Raw genomic sequence first — 20706 nt, forward strand, 5'->3', positions numbered from 1 at the left:
AAATCAAATAATTATGAGAGGCAAATGGTAATAAAAAAAATCTAACAATCAGATGACAAATATAATTGGCATATAGACAAGAAAACACTGAACAAGCTCCAAGAAGCCAAGAAAAAGGAGATATGACACAGCACACAAAAGAGTATTAACAAAGAAGAGAAAGCAAGGAGGAGATTGAAAATTATTTAAAAAATTTCCTCAGCAAAACAGATGTCAAAGACAATGGCAATTTCAAAAGCTATCTTAAAAAAAAGGTTAAATCACACTGATGATTTATAACCATCAAAGAGTTCACACTGAACAGAGTTCACAGTAACATTATGTTGTAACATAATGTTGTAACATGTATGTAATGTCCCAATTGTTGCATATGCGCTGCCAATGTCAGTGCTCATTCCAGAATTTATTTTATTGAAATAACAAGGATATAACATGTGAAGATCATGTGAAGTTAGATAAAGACTGTTTACCTGTATGGATGCCCCAATCTTCTCATTACAAAGACTGCATACCAGGGCCCACCTGCTGCTGGGAATATGAGAGACCTTTGTAATGGGTTCCATCTTTTCTGGGCTACCAATGCTCACCTAAGAATAATTGGAAAAAATAATACATATTTTAAAAAACCAAATAGCAGCAAAAGTATAACTATCCTCTACTTACTGACCTTCAGATTATCCCATCAGACCAATATTTCTAGTCATCTATTACTTTATTAAATTATATTTCCAACCAATTTTGTATTATTTAAGTACAATGACAATAAAGATTATACTTATATCCCATTAAAAGAATTCTTAAGGATTGGAAATAAATTGATTTCATTTTTATCCTGCCCTTCCTCTTAAGTTACAAAAATAAACACGTTTCTTCACACATAAGAAGTTTGGACTCATAATAAACAGTGATAGTAACTGGCCAGGGATGAAGAATAGAATGTGAACTGGGTAGGAATTTGAACTTGTTATCCTCTGGCCAAATCTAATACAAATTCCCTACTGAAGCCCAAGTTAAAAGTTTCATTAACAAGTTAAGCAATAGCAGTAGACTTATATACCGCTTCATAGGCCTTTCAGGCCTCTCTAAGCGGTTTACAGAGAGTCAGCATATTGCCCCCAACAATCTGGGTCCTCATTTTACCCACCTCGGAAGGATGGAAGGCTGAGTCAACCCTGAGCCGGTGAGATTTGAACCGCTGACCTGCTGATCTAGCAGTAGCCTGCAGTGCTGCATTTTAACCCCTGCGCCACCTTGGCTCTTGGCTAAGCAAGCAATAGTGCATCTTTCCCCCCCATATTCTTGTATTCTAATGGCAAAGAAAATGTGGATTTGCTTTTATTCTGGCCTAAGGGAACATTTCAGGTTATGTGCAAGTCTCTTTTTTAATGATGGAATATTCTGATGTTCATTGGAAATGTCATGTTTTTGTTCTAAAACTCTTGAGAATGGAAGGAAAAATAAACAATCCAGAACACCCCTGAAATGGTTTGTTTTGCATGCAATTATGTATTTCTATATTACATTAGCCTTCTATTTGCAATTGTTACAGAATTACATCATATTCTTTCTTCTCCCTTATAATAGAAGGAAGATGGCAGATAAGTCTCTTTCAATCATGGCTCCAAAACCAGTCATTAACTATAATTGGTTCCACTTCCTAACTATGTTCATACACTCTACCAAAACATTAGAAAACTTCTTAATGGCCAGATATTCCTCTACGTCTCACTAGCAACCTCCTATTACCCATCTCCTACTATTGCACCGTAATGTTCAAAATCATACTATTTCAAATTTAAAACACTCCATTTCAAATCTGAACTTTTTGTTTTGACTGTGAAAGCTGTTTCATATTTGAAAGGGACTGTTTCAATCATTCTGGAAATGTTCCTAGCTTAAAACAGCTATACTGATATGAAACACAGTTACACGGTGATCAAGTCTGTCTACTTTGGATCCTAAAAGCACTATTTCAAAAACAAAACAAAATTTTCAAGGTCAAAATCAAACATTCTGAATTTCAAAATGGTTTGAACTTGAAATATTTTCCATACTTCCCACTTCTACCAATCCAAAATCTCAGACTTAGACTGTAGACAAGAATTTGCTAGTGATGCTAGATTACAATTTTCAGGATCCCTCATCATTGACCATGATGTAGATCAGCAATATCTTGAAGTCAACAAGTTATCCTGAGCCTCTCATTTCAAATATAAAGGGTTTAACAATCTCTTCAATTATTAGATGGGTTCGACATTATCAATTTTAACACTGTCTGTTATGATAACCAGTGGCACCATTATGACTCCGATTACTAGCCATAAAGCTTTATGTATGAATCAATATCTGCCACTCTGAAACACCAACCTCTGGGATCCAGAGGGCACAACTAACATGGACCCACTTGGTCCCACTTCGAGTTGGTTTCATGGCTCCACCTTTCTTGGGACACAACAAGCATTTTGGCTGGACACCAAGAGCACAGGTTCGGCATAACCAGCTGCCTTCAGGAACTTTTAGGATGCCATAACATGCCTGAAAAAAGAAGAAAAGGTTAGCAGACAGGTATAAACAGGGCACTTCATTTGTATCAGCTTATTGTTAATAGTTTTAGTATTTATATATCACCTCCCTCATTAGCCGATACCCAAGTTGAGAAACTTAAATTACAAATAAATAGGTGAAGCTGATGATTATTAGTTTATGTCTACAAGAATAAGGCTCATGACAACAAATTTGAAATCTGCTGATAACACGTTTAGGCTAATACTAAGATTGCCTTCATATCTTTGGTTTTTATTAGGTTTCCATTTCAGAAAACCTAATAAAGTTTGTTTCTTTTGGGGAAAAAAAAAGAAATAATCTAACAAAACAAAACAAGCCCATTCTCTGGATCATGGCTGAATACTTTAATGAATTCATATGATTACCTTGCTGCTAAAATGGCTCCTGAGTAGCTTAAACTCAATGTAGCTATGGGGTATTAGCTGAATTAAAGCTTCTCAAATTTATCTACTGGACAACAGCCAAGATGGCTGTGATGTTAATTGCAGACATGCAATTTTTAGTAATCATGGGACTCTGGCCATGTTTATAACTGCTTCTAAGTTCACAAAACTATGAAATAGACCAAACAATGTGTAATAGAAGGAGCTAAAACAGGGAACTGAAGATTTATCCTAGCCAGCTGTGCTGCCAAAGGGAAGGAAGATTGTATATGAATAATGATTATTTCAATTGGAGTTAAGCCAACATTTTATTAACTAAAATAAAAGCCTAAAAATATCTGTGTCCCACTTGAAAGCTGAGAACTTTAAAACAACCGTAAAAAAACCCTATCCACCCACCCACAAGGTGGTCTTCCAAGAACATAAATAGTTTCTCTGGACCTGGCTGAGTTTCTGCCTCAAGGTACAGCTATGACATTAATTATTCTTCTGGCAACAGATATGGTGTTCCTAGAGAGGCCATTGCTTCTGATGTCTTAAATCTTTTGTGGCTCAATATAATTTAAAAAGCAGTAAAAATGACTGCCAGTTGATCAAGAATTTTAAAAGTATAAAATGCTCAAAATCAGCTCAAACCATAAAAATGTGTGTTTTTCCCAAACAACTCAATTTTGGTTTCATCTGTCCACAGTATATTTTGCCAGTAGTGCTGTGGAACATCCAGGTGCTCTTCTGCAAACTTCAAACAAGCTGCAATATTTTTTTTGGACAGCAATGGCTTCCTCTGTGGTGTCCTCCCATGTACTCCATTCTTGTTTAATGTTTCCTTATTGTAGATGTGTCAACAAAAATGTTAGCATGTGCCAGAGATTTCTGTAGGTCTTTAGCTGACACTCTAGGATTCTTCTTTACCTCATGAAGCATTCTGCGCTGTGCTCTTGCAGTCATTTTTACAGGACGACCACGCCTAGGGAGAGTAGCAACAGTGCTAAACTTTCTCCATTTGTAGACAGTCTGTCTTACCGTGGACACATGAACATCAAGGCTTTTGGAGATACTTTTGTAACCCTTTCCAGCTTCATGCAAGTCAACAATTCTTGATCATGGGTCTTCTGAGAGCTCTTTTCTGCGAGGCATGGTTCACATCAGACAGTACTTCTTGAAACCAGTAAACCCAAAACAGGTGTATCTTTTTAAAGGGCAGGACAGCTGTCAGCAACACATCCAATATCATCATACTGATTGGAGTCAAGGTTGGCTCACTCCTGGCTCCAATTAGCTCTTGGAGAAGTCATTAGGCTAAGGGCTCACATACTTTTTCTTCTCTGCATTGTGAATGTTTACATGTTACGTTCAATTAAACCATGGCAACATCTAATGTTTGCGTAGTATTATTTTCAGCAGACTGTGTTTTTCTATTGTTGTGACTTAGATGAAGTTCAGAGCAAATTTTATGACCAATTCATGCAAAACTCCACGTAATCGCAAGGGGTTCACATACTTTTTCTTGCAACTGTATATTTACAACTGTATATTTATAAACTATTTTACAAACTTGGTATTTTATTTCTAGACTCTAGAAAGAGTGCAGAGAAGAACAACAAAGATGATTAGGGGACTGGAGACTAAAACATATGAAGAACGGTTGCAGAAACTGGGTATGTCTAGTTTAATGAAAAGAAGGACTAGGGAAGACATGATTAGCAGTGTTCCAATATCTCGTTAGAACAATTAATCAGTGGAACAACTTGCCTCTAGAAGCTGTGAATGCTCCAACACTGGAAGTTTTTAAGATGATGTTAGATAGCCATTTGTCTGAAGTGGTATAGGGTTTCCTGCCTAAGCAGGGGGTTGGACTAGAAGACCTCCAAGGTCCCTTCAAACTCTGTTATTATATTATATAGAAATCTACCATCCAACTGCTAATCAAGTAACATCCTGCTTAGCGTCTGAGCACAGAGAACATCAGCCAAGTGTTATCAGGTAACACAATTATCCATAGTTAGCTGAGTTATCTATCTCATTTCATAAACTTTCAAACACCTTCAATATGCTTAGAATGTGCAAAATCCTTATTGCCCCATCACAGTGAAATTATACTAGTCCCAATATTATTGTTGTACATGGTGCTATACCTGATGAACACAAATATTGCATTTGTCACAGAACACCATTTCATTGCCATCTTCACCATCAGGAGACTGGCAAACGTCACAGACAACATCCTCATCATACTCGATGCCAAGACCTTCCTCAGTCTCGATAGCATGATTCATATTGTCGTAACACCGTTGCTCAAATTCTTCCATGATCCTCTCCATGGTGTATTCATCTAGTTCAGGCATCCCTGGTTAAGTTATATAATGACATTTAATTTTCATGTTCATGTTCTCTTTTACTTACCATTTAAGCTTAGTAATATAAACAACCAATGAAATCAAAGTGAAAAGGAAAGGAAAAAGGCTTAGGTTATATTTGATATTAACTAGTACTAGCCTTATCTTAACCAGTACAATTAATCTGGCTATCACATGAATTTCATGATGTGAGGCTGAAAGTAAAAAATGGGTATAAAATTAACCATCTTTCCAAATGCACAAAAAAAATAAGGTTTTTGATTTATTAATTTGCCTTGAATCAATATGGTAAGTGTATTTAAATGGGCAAATGTTACCATAGCTGCCAAATAACAGTGTGGATGAGACTAAGTTGTACCAGCTGTGAAAAATTCTTTCTACAAGTTAGAGGAAGTAAGGATGTTAATTTGCAGGTTTCCAGGAATCTACATCTAGGATACTTACAGAACTCTGTAAACTGACTTTTGGACTAATGTGAATGGATTTTTAAAATATTCCACATTACAAAATGCCAAGAAAAATAGCTTTTATTCAAGACTGTTTTGTCCCAAAAGCTGAGCAGACATATCATTTAACCTGCTAGTATATATTTGGTTATTTGGTGAAGATCAGATGTGATGGACTTCAACCTCTAATTATTTGTAGCCTGAAAAGCCATTACCATCATGTTGGAATTGAAATTTAAATTTAATAAAATTTGTATGGGACTCTGGGCGGTTACAGACAAGATAAAAAGCATTTAAAAAATTAAAGATAAAAATACAGTTGTTAAAATTGCACACCATCCATTCGGTCTAAGTGGGGCTGGACATTGCGCATGCACAGAAATAGCCTGCACACGTGCACCCAAACCAGTATAAAAAAATTGGCAACCCACCACTGGTTTACTGTAATTTGTTGTATGTATATATGGAACTGCTCTTCAAATCAATCCAGAAAGACCAGCTGGTGCAGAACATCATAGTTAAGGATTCTTTCTCCACTTTATACCAATTATAAAGAATCTCACAATCAGTTTTCTTCTAGCTCAGTTTAAATTCATTCTTACTGACCTATACAGAAATCTGTTCTATGGCTATGATGCCTTTCTTTGAAACCACTTTCACCACTTAAAAACTTCTCCTATTAAGTTTGCAGAAAATCTTAAGCACTTCATTCTTCTAGAGGGCTCTTGGAAAATAGGAGGTAAACTACTCCAAACATGTATGTTACCTATTTAAATGTAGTTGGAATCTTCAATTTGTCTTAAAGTAAGTATTTATGTACTTATATGTATGTATGCATGTATGTACAGGTAGTTCTTGACTTACAACCACAGTTGAGTCTCAAATTTCCATTGATAAGCAAGGTCAATGCGTTTTGCCCCATTTTATGACCTTCTTTGCCACAGTTGTTAAGTGATTCACAGTAATTGTCATTACAGTGACACAGTTGGTCAGTGTGTTTTGCCCCATTTTATGACCTTCTTTGCCATAGTTGTTAAGTGATTCACAGTAATTGTCATTACAGTGACAATTAACATGGCTGCTAAGTGAATCTGGCTTTCCCATTGAATTTGTTTGTCAGAAGGTTGTAAAAGGTGATGATCCCGAGACACTGCAGCTATCATAAACATATGCCACTTACTAAGATTCAAATTGTGATCATAGGGGGCTGCAATGGTCATGAGTGTGAAAAGCAGTCATAAGTCACTTTTTTCAGTGCCATTTTAATTTCGAACAGTCACTAAACAAATAGCTGCAAGTCAAGGATTACCTGTATACGTATATGTATTTAAAACAGTAAGACCTTGGTTGGCTTACAAAGAAAAACAACAAAAATAAAACCATAAAAAATAGAATAGTAAATATATAGCTTATAGATTTTTTCCAAGCAAGTCAGCAATAATAATTGGTTAAAATATATTCTACCCACCCTAGAAAAGATCAAAAGATCTTGCTGAAGCTCTGCAACTGTTCAAAGATATATGATAAGGATATAAGGAGCCGAGGTGGCGCAGTGGTTAGAGTGCAGTACTGCAGCCACTTCAGCTGATTGCTAAGCTGCAGTTCGGCGGTTCAAATCTCACTGGCTCAAGGTTGACTCAGCCTTCCATCCTTCCGAGGTGGGTAAAATGAGGACTCAGACTGTGGAGGCAATATGCTGACTCTGTAAACCGCTTAGAGAGGGCTGAAAGCCCTATGAAGCGGTATATAAGTCTAACTGCTATTGCTATTGCTATGATTGCATCTAGTATCATCCCACGTTTTTAGATACCAAATCCTAAACAGCACGACTATTTTATTAATTCACATAATATTAATCAGGAACTGGTGTTCCTAATATGCTTTCCTTTTCCTGCAGACTTCTGTGAATCTCAAAAATCCTAACTTATATGTCTGAGATATTAACATCTAATAATTCAGAAAGTTTATTTTATTTCTGCTAAACTTTCCATTCAAAACCATCCCCCATCCCAACCACATACAATTTGTTTGTAAGCACTTTTTGTCCTTACCTCTTCCATCCAGAAACTACAAATGAGCCGCATATAGTATGCTGGCTAGTTCAGAAACCCTACCTCAACTCTTCCCTGATACTTCTCTAATCTGGGGCTGTAACTGGAACTAGCACTTACCCATCTCTTTGAATTCTTCATTGGCCAGTTCCAGCCATGCTACATCCATGTAGTTAAGGTCATAGCGGCATACACTCTCTGCCAACGTTCGAATGTCAACATATCCAAGTTCAGGGGGCTCAGAGCCTGAAGACAGGATATATTTCCGAGGTCTTGAAAATACAACAGCTTTTGTTTCAGACACAATCCTGAAAGTGTAGCAAACAGGTGTTCATTGCAGTAATCCTTCTATAAGTACCAAAACCTCAGTCTTTCCATACAGCTATTGCTGAAGCCTTTGAATTACAATATATTCCATCCCGCCCCAAACAAGAAAATACATTATTTCTGATTTTGCCATTCTTTAAAGCTTATTTTTTTCTTGACTTAGACTCTCAATATTTTCATAAAATATTGAAGGTATTTTATAAGGAAATTTAAAAAGGCATAATATCTCAGTAACAAAAAATAAGCCAAGGAGACAAGATATTTTCTGGTTATTTTGTGTCACCATAGGCAGAAGTATTAAATCAATTTTGTTATAGCACCATTCAATTGGGAATACTATTGCAGAGGAGTTAATAATTTTAGAATATTTTATTATTTTAATTATGTCAGAAATTCATCTAAAGTCACTATTTTTCTACTGTAATTTTGGCATTATATTTCCAGGGGAGTTGGTGGTAGCAACAAATGAAAGGCTTCAGACACTACCATAGCATGTAAAATAAATATCATGCATGGATGTTTAAAAATTTAAAAAGCTTTTTTCTTTTAATGTTTATTTTATTTTATTATAAGATAAAGGTAAAGGTTCCCCTCACACATATGTGCTAGTCGTTTCTGACTTTAGGGGGCGGTGCTCATCTCAGTTTCAAAGCTGAAGAGCCAGCGCTGTTCGAAGATGTTTCCGTGGTCATGTCGCCGGCATGACTAAACGCCAAAGGCGCACAGAACATTGTTACCTTCCCACCAAGGTGGTTCCTATTTTTCTACTTGCATTTTGACATGCTTTCAAACTGCTAGGTTGGCAGAAGCTGGGACAGGTAATGGGAGCTCACTCCATTACACAGAGTTAGGGATTTAACCACCAAATTGCTGACCTTTCTGATCAACAAGCTCAGCGTCTTAGCCACTGAGCCACCGCGTCCCTTGGTATTTTATTATGCATACCCTTATAAGCATATATAAGGGTTTTTATATTTTATAATCGCAATTGTAATTTCTGCTCATAAATCACTGTTTCCAATGTCGTAACTTCGAAGAGTCACTAAATGAATTGTAAATCGAGGACTACCTATACAGGTAGTCTTTGACGTACGACAATTGAAGCCACAATTTATGTTTTTAAGTGAGACATTTGTTAAGTGAATTTTATCCCATTTTAAGACTTTTCTTGCCACAGTTGTTATGTGTTGTTAAGTGAGTCATTGCATTTGATAAGTTAGTAACCAAGTTGTTAAGTGAATCTGGCTTCCCCATTGACTTTGCTTTTCAGGTCACAAAAGGTGATCACATGATCCTGGGATACTGCAACCATCATAAATATGAACCAGTTGCCAAGCATCTGGATTTTGATATGACCATGGAAATGCTGTATTGGTTGTAAGTATGAAAAATAGTTGTGTCACTTTTTTCTGTGCTCTTGTAACTTTGAACGATCAATATATAGTAGTATTAATATAAGAACCTTGGAGAAGGAGAGCGGCTCAGATTTCTAATTTATAGGTCTGTCGGTATCATACGTTGAGCCATGAAATTAAATCAGTGCAATTTCACTATTACAGAATCTACAAATATAGTACTCCAGTGAAATTTACATACTGGTAAGTGTGCATAGGTAGCATGTGATAAAACTTTCTGCAACTACAAAGAAAAATTAAAATTTATTATTGTCAATAATTATGTAATATAGCTTGACAGATGGTATTAAGATTTTAGGGCATGAGTCCTAATATAAGAACAGATCCAAGCATCAAATACTGCCAAAAACTTAATACTTTTTCCTCCACTTTCCCACACTAGACAAATCCATCACTACACAATAAAAATTCACATTATATGGATGTATCAGGAGCAGAACTGTGTATGGAAGGAGTGCTTAATAGCCAGGCACCTCTGAACGATCACAAATTCTAACAGTATTTACTACATTAGTAGTTCTACAAATATGGAAAGCAGGAAAGCCTAGAGCCGGGCTGGCGAACCTATGGCATGCATTCCACAGGTGACACGCGGAGCCATTTTTCAGGGCATGCAAGGCGTTGCCCTGTTAGCTGGCCAGCTCCTAGAAGCCTCTGGATCCTGGGGAGGGTGAAAAAAGCATGCAAAAAATGGGGGGAGTGCCTAACATGCGTGCATGCGTGCTGGGGAGGGTCACACATTGCATAATGGGTGCGGCACGCCCACACACAACCTCCCTGCACTTCCCCTGCTTATTGCGCGCAAGCCAAAAATGGTTCACCATCGCTGGCCTAGACTTCTCCAATAAATTAGGAAATCCCCCTTCTATAACCAATTTAAGATGTATGAAATAATAGGGATAGGCATCCATATGGTGTGTATAAAAAAAGGAAGAAGAATAAACAAGACCAAGGTAGTTGCAATTAAGTACAGGTTAACATATTTGATTCATTTCAGTATTTATTCATCATATTTTTGTGATAGAATCTAAACAAAATTAGTTATAGTCACATTAGAAGATCAGAATACAGGCTACTCTACTTTTTTAAAAATGTTATTTGAAATCCATCTATCACACCTGGATTTGAATTTGCATGCTGAAGTAAATTAATTTAGACTAAAAACCACAGGAATACATCATAGGATATCCCTCACAATGAGATCAAAGAGTAACCATTATATATATAAAAAATGCAATTGTTTTGTTCTTTACCTAAAGCAATTTCACATACCCTTCTATGAAAATCTCCCTGAACTGCTCACATTACCTTTTATAATATTTAAATTCTACACTATATTAATCAACATTCTAGATTTCAAAGTCACCAATATGAATAGTTTTAAAAGTGAATCTCTTTTAAACTTAAGAAAACAAAACAGCATGCAGAATGTGTGTGGTTTATTTCTTACTATTTCTACTTAAAAGGAACAAGTGGCAGGTGACATGAAAAACCTTTGCCTAAAGCGCTCTGCATGTGCTCCTGATTCAAGCAGATAATCTAATCTAGAAAGAATTCAGGAGCTTCTCATTTTCCTAAATTTATTACACTATTTAAATTAAAACACCAGATATATACATTTTTATTGATGTATTGACTAATAAGGGTTCATCTTAGATGTGTGATAAAATATTTAAGAATTCTGCAAAGTATATTTTTGCTGCTCGTAGAAATTAGTTGAGTTTTATTATAAACAGCTTTGAATTTTTATGCACACACACCCAGAAACAAACTTTCTTAAAAAATACAAGTCAGATTTAATCTCTGTACGGAGATTACCTAGAATATCTATCAAAACATCTACTTTGTTAAGATTTAGAGTTCATTTCTCTAGAACTGCTGCCCCTGTGTTCCATGCCACTTTCCAGTTTGAATTGTCAATTAATGCTTCAAATTCAGATGTGAGAAAGTTGCATTTACTTGCTTATGAAGTCTGGACTGATATAGGAACAAATTGTACTGTTTCTAAAAGGTTAAAGCCAATCTCTGGTTAGAAGGAACTATTTTTCTGGCAGTACAGACTTCCTTCTGCCACTGCATCAAGTTAAAAATAAGTCCTCAGCCTGCCATGTAAAGTGCTTAAGTTGTGAGTAGTAAATCTGCTGTTGAGTAAGGTTTTGCTCACATCTGCCACCTGAAATGATACTGCTGCAGTACTTTAACAGTGAAAAATCAGCTGCTGGTAAGTATTCAATGTCATATAGCAATCGTATTATGGAACTATCAGAAAATCTATTACAATGCCACCAACCAAACAATGGACATGCTGAGTTCTTGTTCATTAATTCTTATATCACTTTTCAATAAAGGAAAGTAATCCAGTTATTAATATTAATCCTAAAGAAGATTAAGACCCTGACTTCTTTTTCACAGACAGCATATATACTCTGAGATAAATCCAAATTATGGAACACTACATTTTCAGTTTAACGAAGTTTAATTATTTTTAAATTGTTTTAAAAGATGTGGGGGATGGGTTTGTTTCCTTTTTGTAATTGGCTGCACCAAAATATACCTGGCTACTGGTTCTGGTACAGTCCCTGGACTGACTGGCACCTGAACACCTTTCTCCCATTCTTGTCTCCAGGGATCTGCCAGCACATAATACTCATCAGGATTCAGCTGGGAAGAATCAGGCAGCTTCATAGCAGTGATCAGGTCTGTTCTAAACACCTGGAAAGACACAGAGAAGAGAAATGACTAGAGGAGTCATGACACATTGAGGCATTATTTCAGAGATATTTCCTTACTAGATTCCTCAACACCTTCAACAATGGTAGAGCTCCTAATGTACTTTAAATGTTTTTAAGAATTCAGGGAGATAACTGCCTTGAAAATAGCCTGTGTTGGACTATATAGCACAGTCAGATCAAGAGGTGACCACATTTTTTCTGATATTTTGTACTGTGTCATAAAATCTTTATAATAATTCTGTCATACATTTTTTACAAAATTTGCCAAATTTCAATTTCATGAGATGGGTTCCAGATTTTGGATGCATTCTGTAAACTAGCACACTTAAGATACCTTGGTTCCAAAATTGTTGCTCTACAATGCACTGTTTTGTAGTTAAAGGTTATGGGAACAAGAGTTTAATAGTATATGGCTACAGTGACATGCCATACTGTATAATTCAGTTTCCAGCAAAACAGTGAAGGCCTCTCACCATTAACTAACATGCCCTTTAAAGTAGCCAAATGTTCATCTGTATTACCATGCTGAACCAGAAATAAAAAAAACATGTCCACCTTTGTATTAATAATCACCCCAATTCATATGATCCAATTAAAAAAGCTTTAATTATCTGTTGTTCAAAGACTTTCTAAATGAGTCCCCAAATAGGACACAAAATCCAAATATTGTCAAACTTCCTTTACTTAGTTCAAAAGGAAGTACCATACCTAAGTCACAGATTATTGTATTGATATCTTTTTTAAGCCAAGGCCTGTATTTCCTAGTTTCAGAGTTCAAAGCAAATCTTGCACACATGGCCATTTTATTTTGAACAGTTTAAATACTATTGAAAAACGTATCTCAAAGGTCAAATGTTAGTAACACAACAGGCAAATTCTGTAAAAAAAATCATGAAACTGAAGTGAAAATACATGTCCTTACATTTCCACAAACCATTAAATCTATTCTTTGGCAATTACAATCTAGTGATTCTGTGACAACTTTTTCAAAAGATATGTGAGCATCAACCTTTTAGTACAATTATCATAATTTAAGAATAAGGACCCAATTTTTACTCAACCAACGTAAATTGTTGTCAGTATTCTTTCAACATGAAGTAAATACTAGCTGTAAATAAAGCTCAAGGGATGATTGCCCTTATGTTGTATAGAGACCATTGTAGCATTTTAAAAGTACAATGAAAATTGAGCCTAAAGCCATCCCATCAGTTACACATTCATATATTCCTATTTGGCACTCAGCTGATGAAAGCAAGATCTGTGCCTATTTCAGCTGAAATATTAAACTGTACAAGCACTATGTCCACTGAAGTACACACCTCCTGCAGAAGGTGGTATATTTCTCAGAAGTGGTCAGAGCAGAAGCAAGTCACAATGCATATCCACAAACACATGTATATTCATATTGTGTAGACTGAGAATTCTGGAAATCCCACAGATCTCAGGGAAGATTGGCATGGACCAAACCAAAATCCAAACCAAACCAGATACATACAGGTTGTCCTCAATTTACAAGAATTCATTTAATGACCATTCAAAGTTACAATTGCACTGAAATTGTGACCGTTTTTCACATTTATAATTGTTGCACCATCTTCATGGTCACAAGATAAAAATTCAAAGGCTTGGCAACTGAACCATATTTATGACAGTTGCAGTATCCTGGGGTCATGTGATCACCTTTTGCGAACCTTCGACAAGCAAAGTCAATAGGGAAGCCAGGTCCATTTAACAACTATTTTACTAACTTAAGAACTGCAATGATTCACTGAACAACTGAAGCAAGAAAGATAATAAAATTGGCAAAACTCACTTAACAAATGTCTCACTTAGCAACATAAATTATGAGTTCAATTGTGGTCATAAGTTGAGAATTATCTGTATTACCTATAATGACTTTTCAATACAAATCAACAGGGATGTTTTGAAGCAATATGTTTTAGAAGCTACAATATTGTCTACCATTCAGATATTCTATTCTACAGCCTTGGCTCAAAATTTTGCTTTGGATTTGAATGCATTTAAAAGTAGTAGTGTACATTGTAACACTACTCAATCAGTGTCAAAGAAGCAGAGATGGAATCCTCACTATACCATGTGCCCTAACAGCAGTACACATCGGTATCAAATGCACCTCAACTTATGACCATTTGTTCAGTGCCCGTTTGAAGTTACAGAGGCACTGAATACAGCTGCTTCAGCGCCCCTATTATAAAAAATTGGGTGCCTGGCAGCCTGCCCACATTTATGAACATAGTAGCAAATTAACTCCCCTCGCTCCCACTCATCTCCTTTTCCATCTATACCCTTTTAACTTCCTACATTCTGCCACCCCTGCTGTCCTTCACATCTTCTGCTACTGACCAAGCATGCCCAGCCATGTCCTTTGCAAGGCAGCTGTTGATTTCACAAGAATTTCTTCCTAAGGTTGCACACAGAAATTTTATGTGGGGAAGATGACCTCATGTGGCCAAGCTGCCTTGTGAAGGGCCAGGGAAGACATACCTCATCAGCAGGGGTGGGTTTCTCACCCCGTTCCAACCGGTTCAGTTGGAACGAGGCCGGCGGCGTCCTCGCACACGCGGCACACGCATGCGTACCAGTGTCTGCGCGATGCTCCAGCTGCTCCTGGAGGATCGCGCAGGCGCTGTATGCGTTCTGCGCATACGTGGAAGCGCAGAATTCGTAAAAACCGGGTAAGGAGCGGGCGCAGGTGTGCGGGCGCGGGGGGGGGGGCTTCGCCGTTCCCGGAAGTTACTTACTTCCGGGTTCGGCGACCAACCGGATCGCAGGGACCGGTGCGAACCGGTCGAAACCCACCCCTGCTTATCAGCAACAGGAGCACGAAGACAGCAAAAGCCAACACAGGGCTGCAGAGCCCTCTGAATGTAGGGTGGCGAGGTTGACTGCAGCTAATTGTATCTGAATTTTCCCAGGGCAGATGTGGCTTTGTGCTACACTTTGTGCTGTGGTGGCTGCCATTTTGCACCAAGGCGCTGGGTAAAGTCTTCCTAGAAAGGCTACGGCTTTGCACTGTGGCTGCTTGCAGCCCCGGAGCCATGGTGCACCAAACTCTTGAGTCAAAGTGTGGCAAGCAGCCCCAGAGCAATGTCGTTCTGGGACTGCTGCTGCCCCAAAGCAGGGGGCAGGGCAAACAAAATGGTAGAAAGGGGGCAGGCAGAATAGGCAGTTGGAGGGAGTTGAAGGCAAGGCAATCCCTTACCTTACCGAGGCTGGGATTGATGTGGATCTTCAGTTAAAGATTAGTGAAATTAGGTTAACAATGGCAAAGTAGAGTCACATTGCTAAGCGATGTGGTCATGTGACACCACACTTCACAACTACATCACTTATGATGTACAACCTCCTGGTCATAAGTCAAGGACTACCTCAATAGTGCATTTCTATGTTTCTGTCAATTTTATTATCTCTTATCTGTTCAAACAGAAACTATAAAGTGGTAAGCATTAAAAGGAGGACTACAAATGCTTCTTCCTACATAATCCTGACTGCAAAATATTATAAAGTAACAAGAATTATTCAAGATCAGCATTCCATCCACAACCTGTGAATTAAATATCTGCTGAATGCCATAGGTCACATAGAGATATTCACCAATAGTTTTAAAATATGCTGGGACAGGGTGAAATAGATATTAAATAAATTTGCTATAGAGAAACTAGATCAGTTCATGCAATGACAGATTCAAAACGAATACTCTGAAAATGATTCTACACATTTTACAAACACTGCTGGTGATAATGTAAATATGTTTCATACATCCTGCTTCATAAATTAATCCATCTTGCAACTCTGAATGATCTGAATCATTCCTCTTTCATTTACAAGCACTATGCACACTTTATTTACAGATTGCTTAATTCATCTGGGTTAACACCAAAATTATAAATAAATTAGGTTTCATCCAGAATAAGAGTATTTACATCCAAACAGGAATATCTAAGTAATTTAAGATTGATTTGTCCAACTTGGTGCTTTCCTAGTTGTCGCTGCAGTTGAATCTGCAGAGCTACCCAAAGTTGACTGGAGTTAGGTGGCTTCAGAATTGAATGAATAATAATGACAATAATTCCATTCTGAAACTTAATTTCTAGGACTGCAAATTCAAGAACTGGCTATTAATTCTGAGGGTTTCAGGCTGGAAAAGACTGATTTAAGATTCCACTTTTCCCATCACCCACAATCATATTCGAAGGATGGGCAGAGGCACAAAAAACTTTTCATATAGCACCGATTAGATAGGGTACTCCTCCTCTAAGTTGGAGTAGGGAACACTCCCTAATATCCATTCTTGAAATCACTCCAAAAATAAGTGTATATGTGTGTGCATGTCCCCCCCTGTGTGTGTGTGTGTATGTGTGTGTAGTAGGTATATAGGTGGATGCATAGTAAATAAAAAGATATCCAGACAGAAGTATATGCCAGACATTCAGGACTTTTATATATGTATTGATTTTGGCTAGCTCAGGGAAAAGCACCACATTATGAGTATTTCTGCACCTGAACATTGTGAAAAGTTGGCTACAAGACAAAAGAGAATTTAATGGAACATCAAGGATATAATTTCCAAGAATCAACAATCTGACTACTATTCCTGCTGTTCTGCAGATGCAATCAGCATGCCTAGAGACACTCATGTAAAATTACTATATCTAAACAGTGAATGGTACACAACTCTTCACCTATCACTTTTAAGAACGGATGCCTAATAAGCTTGTTTTCCTTTTCTATTTTCATCACTTCCCCCCCCCCCCCTCTTTCAGGATGACAGCCTAGTTAATCTTATGCTGCTCTTTGGGACTCTCTTCAGCTGAAGAACAAGATAAAACACACTGATTAATTAAATATAGGGAATTTTGCAAGTAAGATTTTGCAGTTAATCCACTGAAACAAGGCTCAATATAAATCATAGAGAATACATGCATGTGCATAATAAAAAGAAAAGGGAAAACTAGTCAGAATTAGAAGAATACATTATAACAACTCTATCTTATGGTAGCTCTTTTTCCAACCCTCCATCAATAAATAATGTTCTGATAAATAACCACCTGCCACAATCTATAATGGCAACAGTAACCTTTATATAAGTAATACAGAATAAAAGTTAAGAGGGATGGATGTCAAGACCCAAAACAAAATTTATTTCAGAAACATCCAACTAAATAATTATTCCTATTTTCTACTTTGATACTCAAAGAATGTGACCATTTGTAATTCTTATACTCTTTTGCATCTTACCAAATCCCCTGTGAAAGGGCAAAACAAATTCATATTTCTTGCTTTTCTGCAGGAAAAAATGCACAAGAAACATTTAGCAAGACAAATGTGTCTAGTTTCACTTTGCTAAACAAAAGTTCTTATTTATCAATCTGCTGTAATGATAAACAATATTCAGAAAACACTCCTAAATAACATTTCCACTCTTTACCAACAAATTGGGGAAGGGGAGGAGAGAAGAAAAGAAAAGAAAATTGGGTTGGTGCTAAACCAATCCAATATTCATGACTAAATAACTAACTTGATGCTGGCAGGGACTGTGGCAGCAGTTGAGCTCCCTGATCTCCTGGCCAGAAGAAAGGTTGCTGGGTGCCAGCTGAGATGGAGCGGAAAAGGAAAGAAAAAGAAGTATTAGGAAAAAAGATACATCTGTACTTTAACAAGATGCCATGATAGATATCAAAGTAATACCTCTGATGGTTTTCTGTCTTTATTCTTAGAGCATGAACTCCTCTGAGGCTGAGATCTAGAATGCTGAGACCAGGTTGATAAGCCTAGAAAACAGAAAGAAATATAGCTGAGAATGTACATGCTCCAAATCCATACAAGATATTTAAACCAAATTTCAGTAAGTAAGAGTTTGTTTTTTATCTTTTAATAATGGACTTGTGTACTGTTGGGTGATCCTGTCAAAATTACAGCTTTGATTTTGAAAAATAAATAAATAAATAAAAGACAAAAATTCTACGGACATTCATTTTCTTTCAATTACAATGCTGCTTTTGGCGTTAACTTAGATATGTCTTATGGAAGTGACAATTATTTATATTTATACAATATCAACCCAAACAAAACTGAATAAAAAAATTAAAAAATCAATCAATCAATCAGTTTCTTGCCTGTTTCCAGGTTGCATTAATTTTCCCAACTCTTCTGGGATTAAACTCTAAAACAGTTCCAAATTTTAACTTCATGAATGCCAAAAGAAAAAGAAAAGAAAAACATTCCAGACAAAATTACAAATTTAATGAAATACTGAACAATCCTTATAATTGAAAGCTCAAAAATACCAAAATAAAACAGTAAAAAGACAGTAAAAACAGAAAGAAGAATACTAATGTTTTGGAACTATTTTTATAAAAAAAGTTAATTAACCATCTTCTGTATAGATATTATAAAGAAATTTTCTTTTCTTACACCATTTATTTCACAGTTAATTAAAAGTACCAAAAAAGGCAAAATTGCAGACACTCATACTGGGGCTTTGTAACAATTGGACATGTCAATACATTGTCCTCTACAAATAATTGGAGTAGCTACAGAAACCAGAAAACACTGATGACATTGGAACTAAAAATAAAATATTTGCATTGAAGCTAAAAGATACTGGACTAAAATCCACATGTGGCTGGAGAAAATGACACACAAACAAATAGACTTTAAACCAGAGGTCTTTTTATTGGGGATCATACCAGAAATCTATAACAAAGACTTAAAATATCTGATTGTAAATGTGTTAACAGCAGCCAGAATCGTATTTGCAAAAAACTGGAAAAATGAAACAATATCAAAACAGGAAGAAGTTATTCGAAAAATAATGGACTGTGCTGAAACGAATAAATTGACACTTGAAATTAGAGAACAAGAGGACAATTTTATAAGATATGGGACTTGTTTTATCAGTGGTTGGGGAAAAAAACTTGGAAATGAAAAATGATTCACTCATGCTCTAACTGAAGAAGTTAAATGATAACACAATCATGCTGTGAAATAAATTAACAATGATGCAATGAAATATATATATATATCTATGAATTGAATACTTTAGAACTTTTTGCTTTAAAAAGGATAAGGATAATAATGATTTTATGTATACTTAATAGAGGACTGGTGATATAATGTATAACGTTAAGAACGTACTATAATGATATCTTGTTGTTGATAAATAATTTTAATAAGGGAATAATTGAAAATTGGTATATATATGTAGCGACTATTTAGAATATTTTGTTGAAAAATGAAGGAATAAGACTTCTGTTTGAAAGTATGATGTACAAGGATAATAATGAACATAAGCATATTTTCTGGGAAAAAATAATACTAATGGTAACTGAATATATATTGTAGAATGAAAGTGAGGTATTTAGTTATACTAGATGAAAAATCTGAGATGGTAAATATCATATTCGAGAATATGGATGTTAAAACACCTGTAACCAAACGACATGCTGTATGTGATGTGATGATGGTTTTTTTTTGTGTTTTTTGTGGGTTTTTATTGTTGTGTGTATTAAATATATAAGTATATATACAACAGAGAGATACAAAGTGTGTGGGGGGGGAATATAGTTAGGATAGATTAGCATAGGTAAGGGAATAAGAAATGATACTAAATTATGTTTGGGTTGGCGGAAATACTATCCCAAGGAAACATAAACTGAGATTCAAAATAGACACACCAACAACAATAGAAAAAGGGAGAGAGGAGGAGAGAATGAAAGGAAGACGGGGGAAAGAAAGAGGTAAGGAGAGGAGGTTGGAAAGGAGAGAAAGGGGAGGAGAGAGGGTAGGAAGGGGAAGAGGAAGAACAGGAGTAGGAGAAAGGTACGGGAAGAAGGAAGGGGAAGGAGAGGAGGAAGGAAGGAAGTAGAGAAGGGAGAGAGGGTGGAAAGAGGTAAGGAGAGGAGGATGGAAAAGAGAGAAAGAGGAGGAGAGAGGGTAGGAAGGGGAAGAGGAAGAGCAGGAGTAGGAGAAAGGTACAGGAAGAAGGAAGGGAAAGGAGAGGACGAAGGAAGAAAGTAGAGAAGGGAGGGAGGGAGAAAAGAAAGGGAAAATAAGGTGGTGTTACAACAGGAGGAAGGGATGATAAACAAAGCAACCCAAAATGTATATTATGACCTATTAAATGAAATAATAAATGTATAAGAATGATAAATGTTAAAACACCTGTAACCAAATGACATGCTGTATGTGATGATGGAGTTTTTTTGTTTTTTCATTGTTGTGTGTATGTGTTGTCTATGTAATAAAAATTAAAAAAAAATTAAAAAAATTATAAAAAAAATATCAAAATAAAACAGTAAAAAGACAGTAAAAACAGAAAGAAGAATACTAATGTTTTGGAACTACTTTTATAAAAAAAATTAATTAACCATCTTCTGTATAGATATTATTATAAAGAAATTTTCTTTT

At 36.2% G+C, this 20706-nt stretch overlaps 1 protein-coding gene across 3 annotated transcripts in view; it reads right to left on the reverse strand.

Moving 5' to 3' along the window:
* Window positions 1–20706, reverse strand: part of JADE1 (jade family PHD finger 1) — a 125175-nt gene that overhangs the window by 18695 nt on the left and 85774 nt on the right. For 2 of the 3 annotated variants that reach the window (XM_087724385.1, XM_087724384.1), the window contains 7 exons: window positions 17986–18068; window positions 17816–17890; window positions 12099–12256; window positions 7923–8110; window positions 5084–5295; window positions 2368–2535; window positions 471–587 (listed from right to left, as the gene is read on the reverse strand). In XM_087724385.1, coding sequence (XP_087580511.1) covers window positions 471–587; window positions 2368–2535; window positions 5084–5295; window positions 7923–8110; window positions 12099–12256; window positions 17816–17890; window positions 17986–18068 — 1001 coding nt within the window. The remainder of the gene's footprint in view (window positions 1–470; window positions 588–2367; window positions 2536–5083; window positions 5296–7922; window positions 8111–12098; window positions 12257–17815; window positions 17891–17985; window positions 18069–20706) is intronic. The other variant, XM_087724386.1, reaches the window with a different exon arrangement.

This window comes from Thamnophis sirtalis, unplaced genomic scaffold (assembly GCF_051295495.1).
Source record: "Thamnophis sirtalis isolate CommonGarterSnake01/CBP01778 unplaced genomic scaffold, rThaSir2_p1.2 scaffold_10, whole genome shotgun sequence".
NCBI classification, from domain to species: domain Eukaryota; kingdom Metazoa; phylum Chordata; class Lepidosauria; order Squamata; family Natricidae; genus Thamnophis; species Thamnophis sirtalis.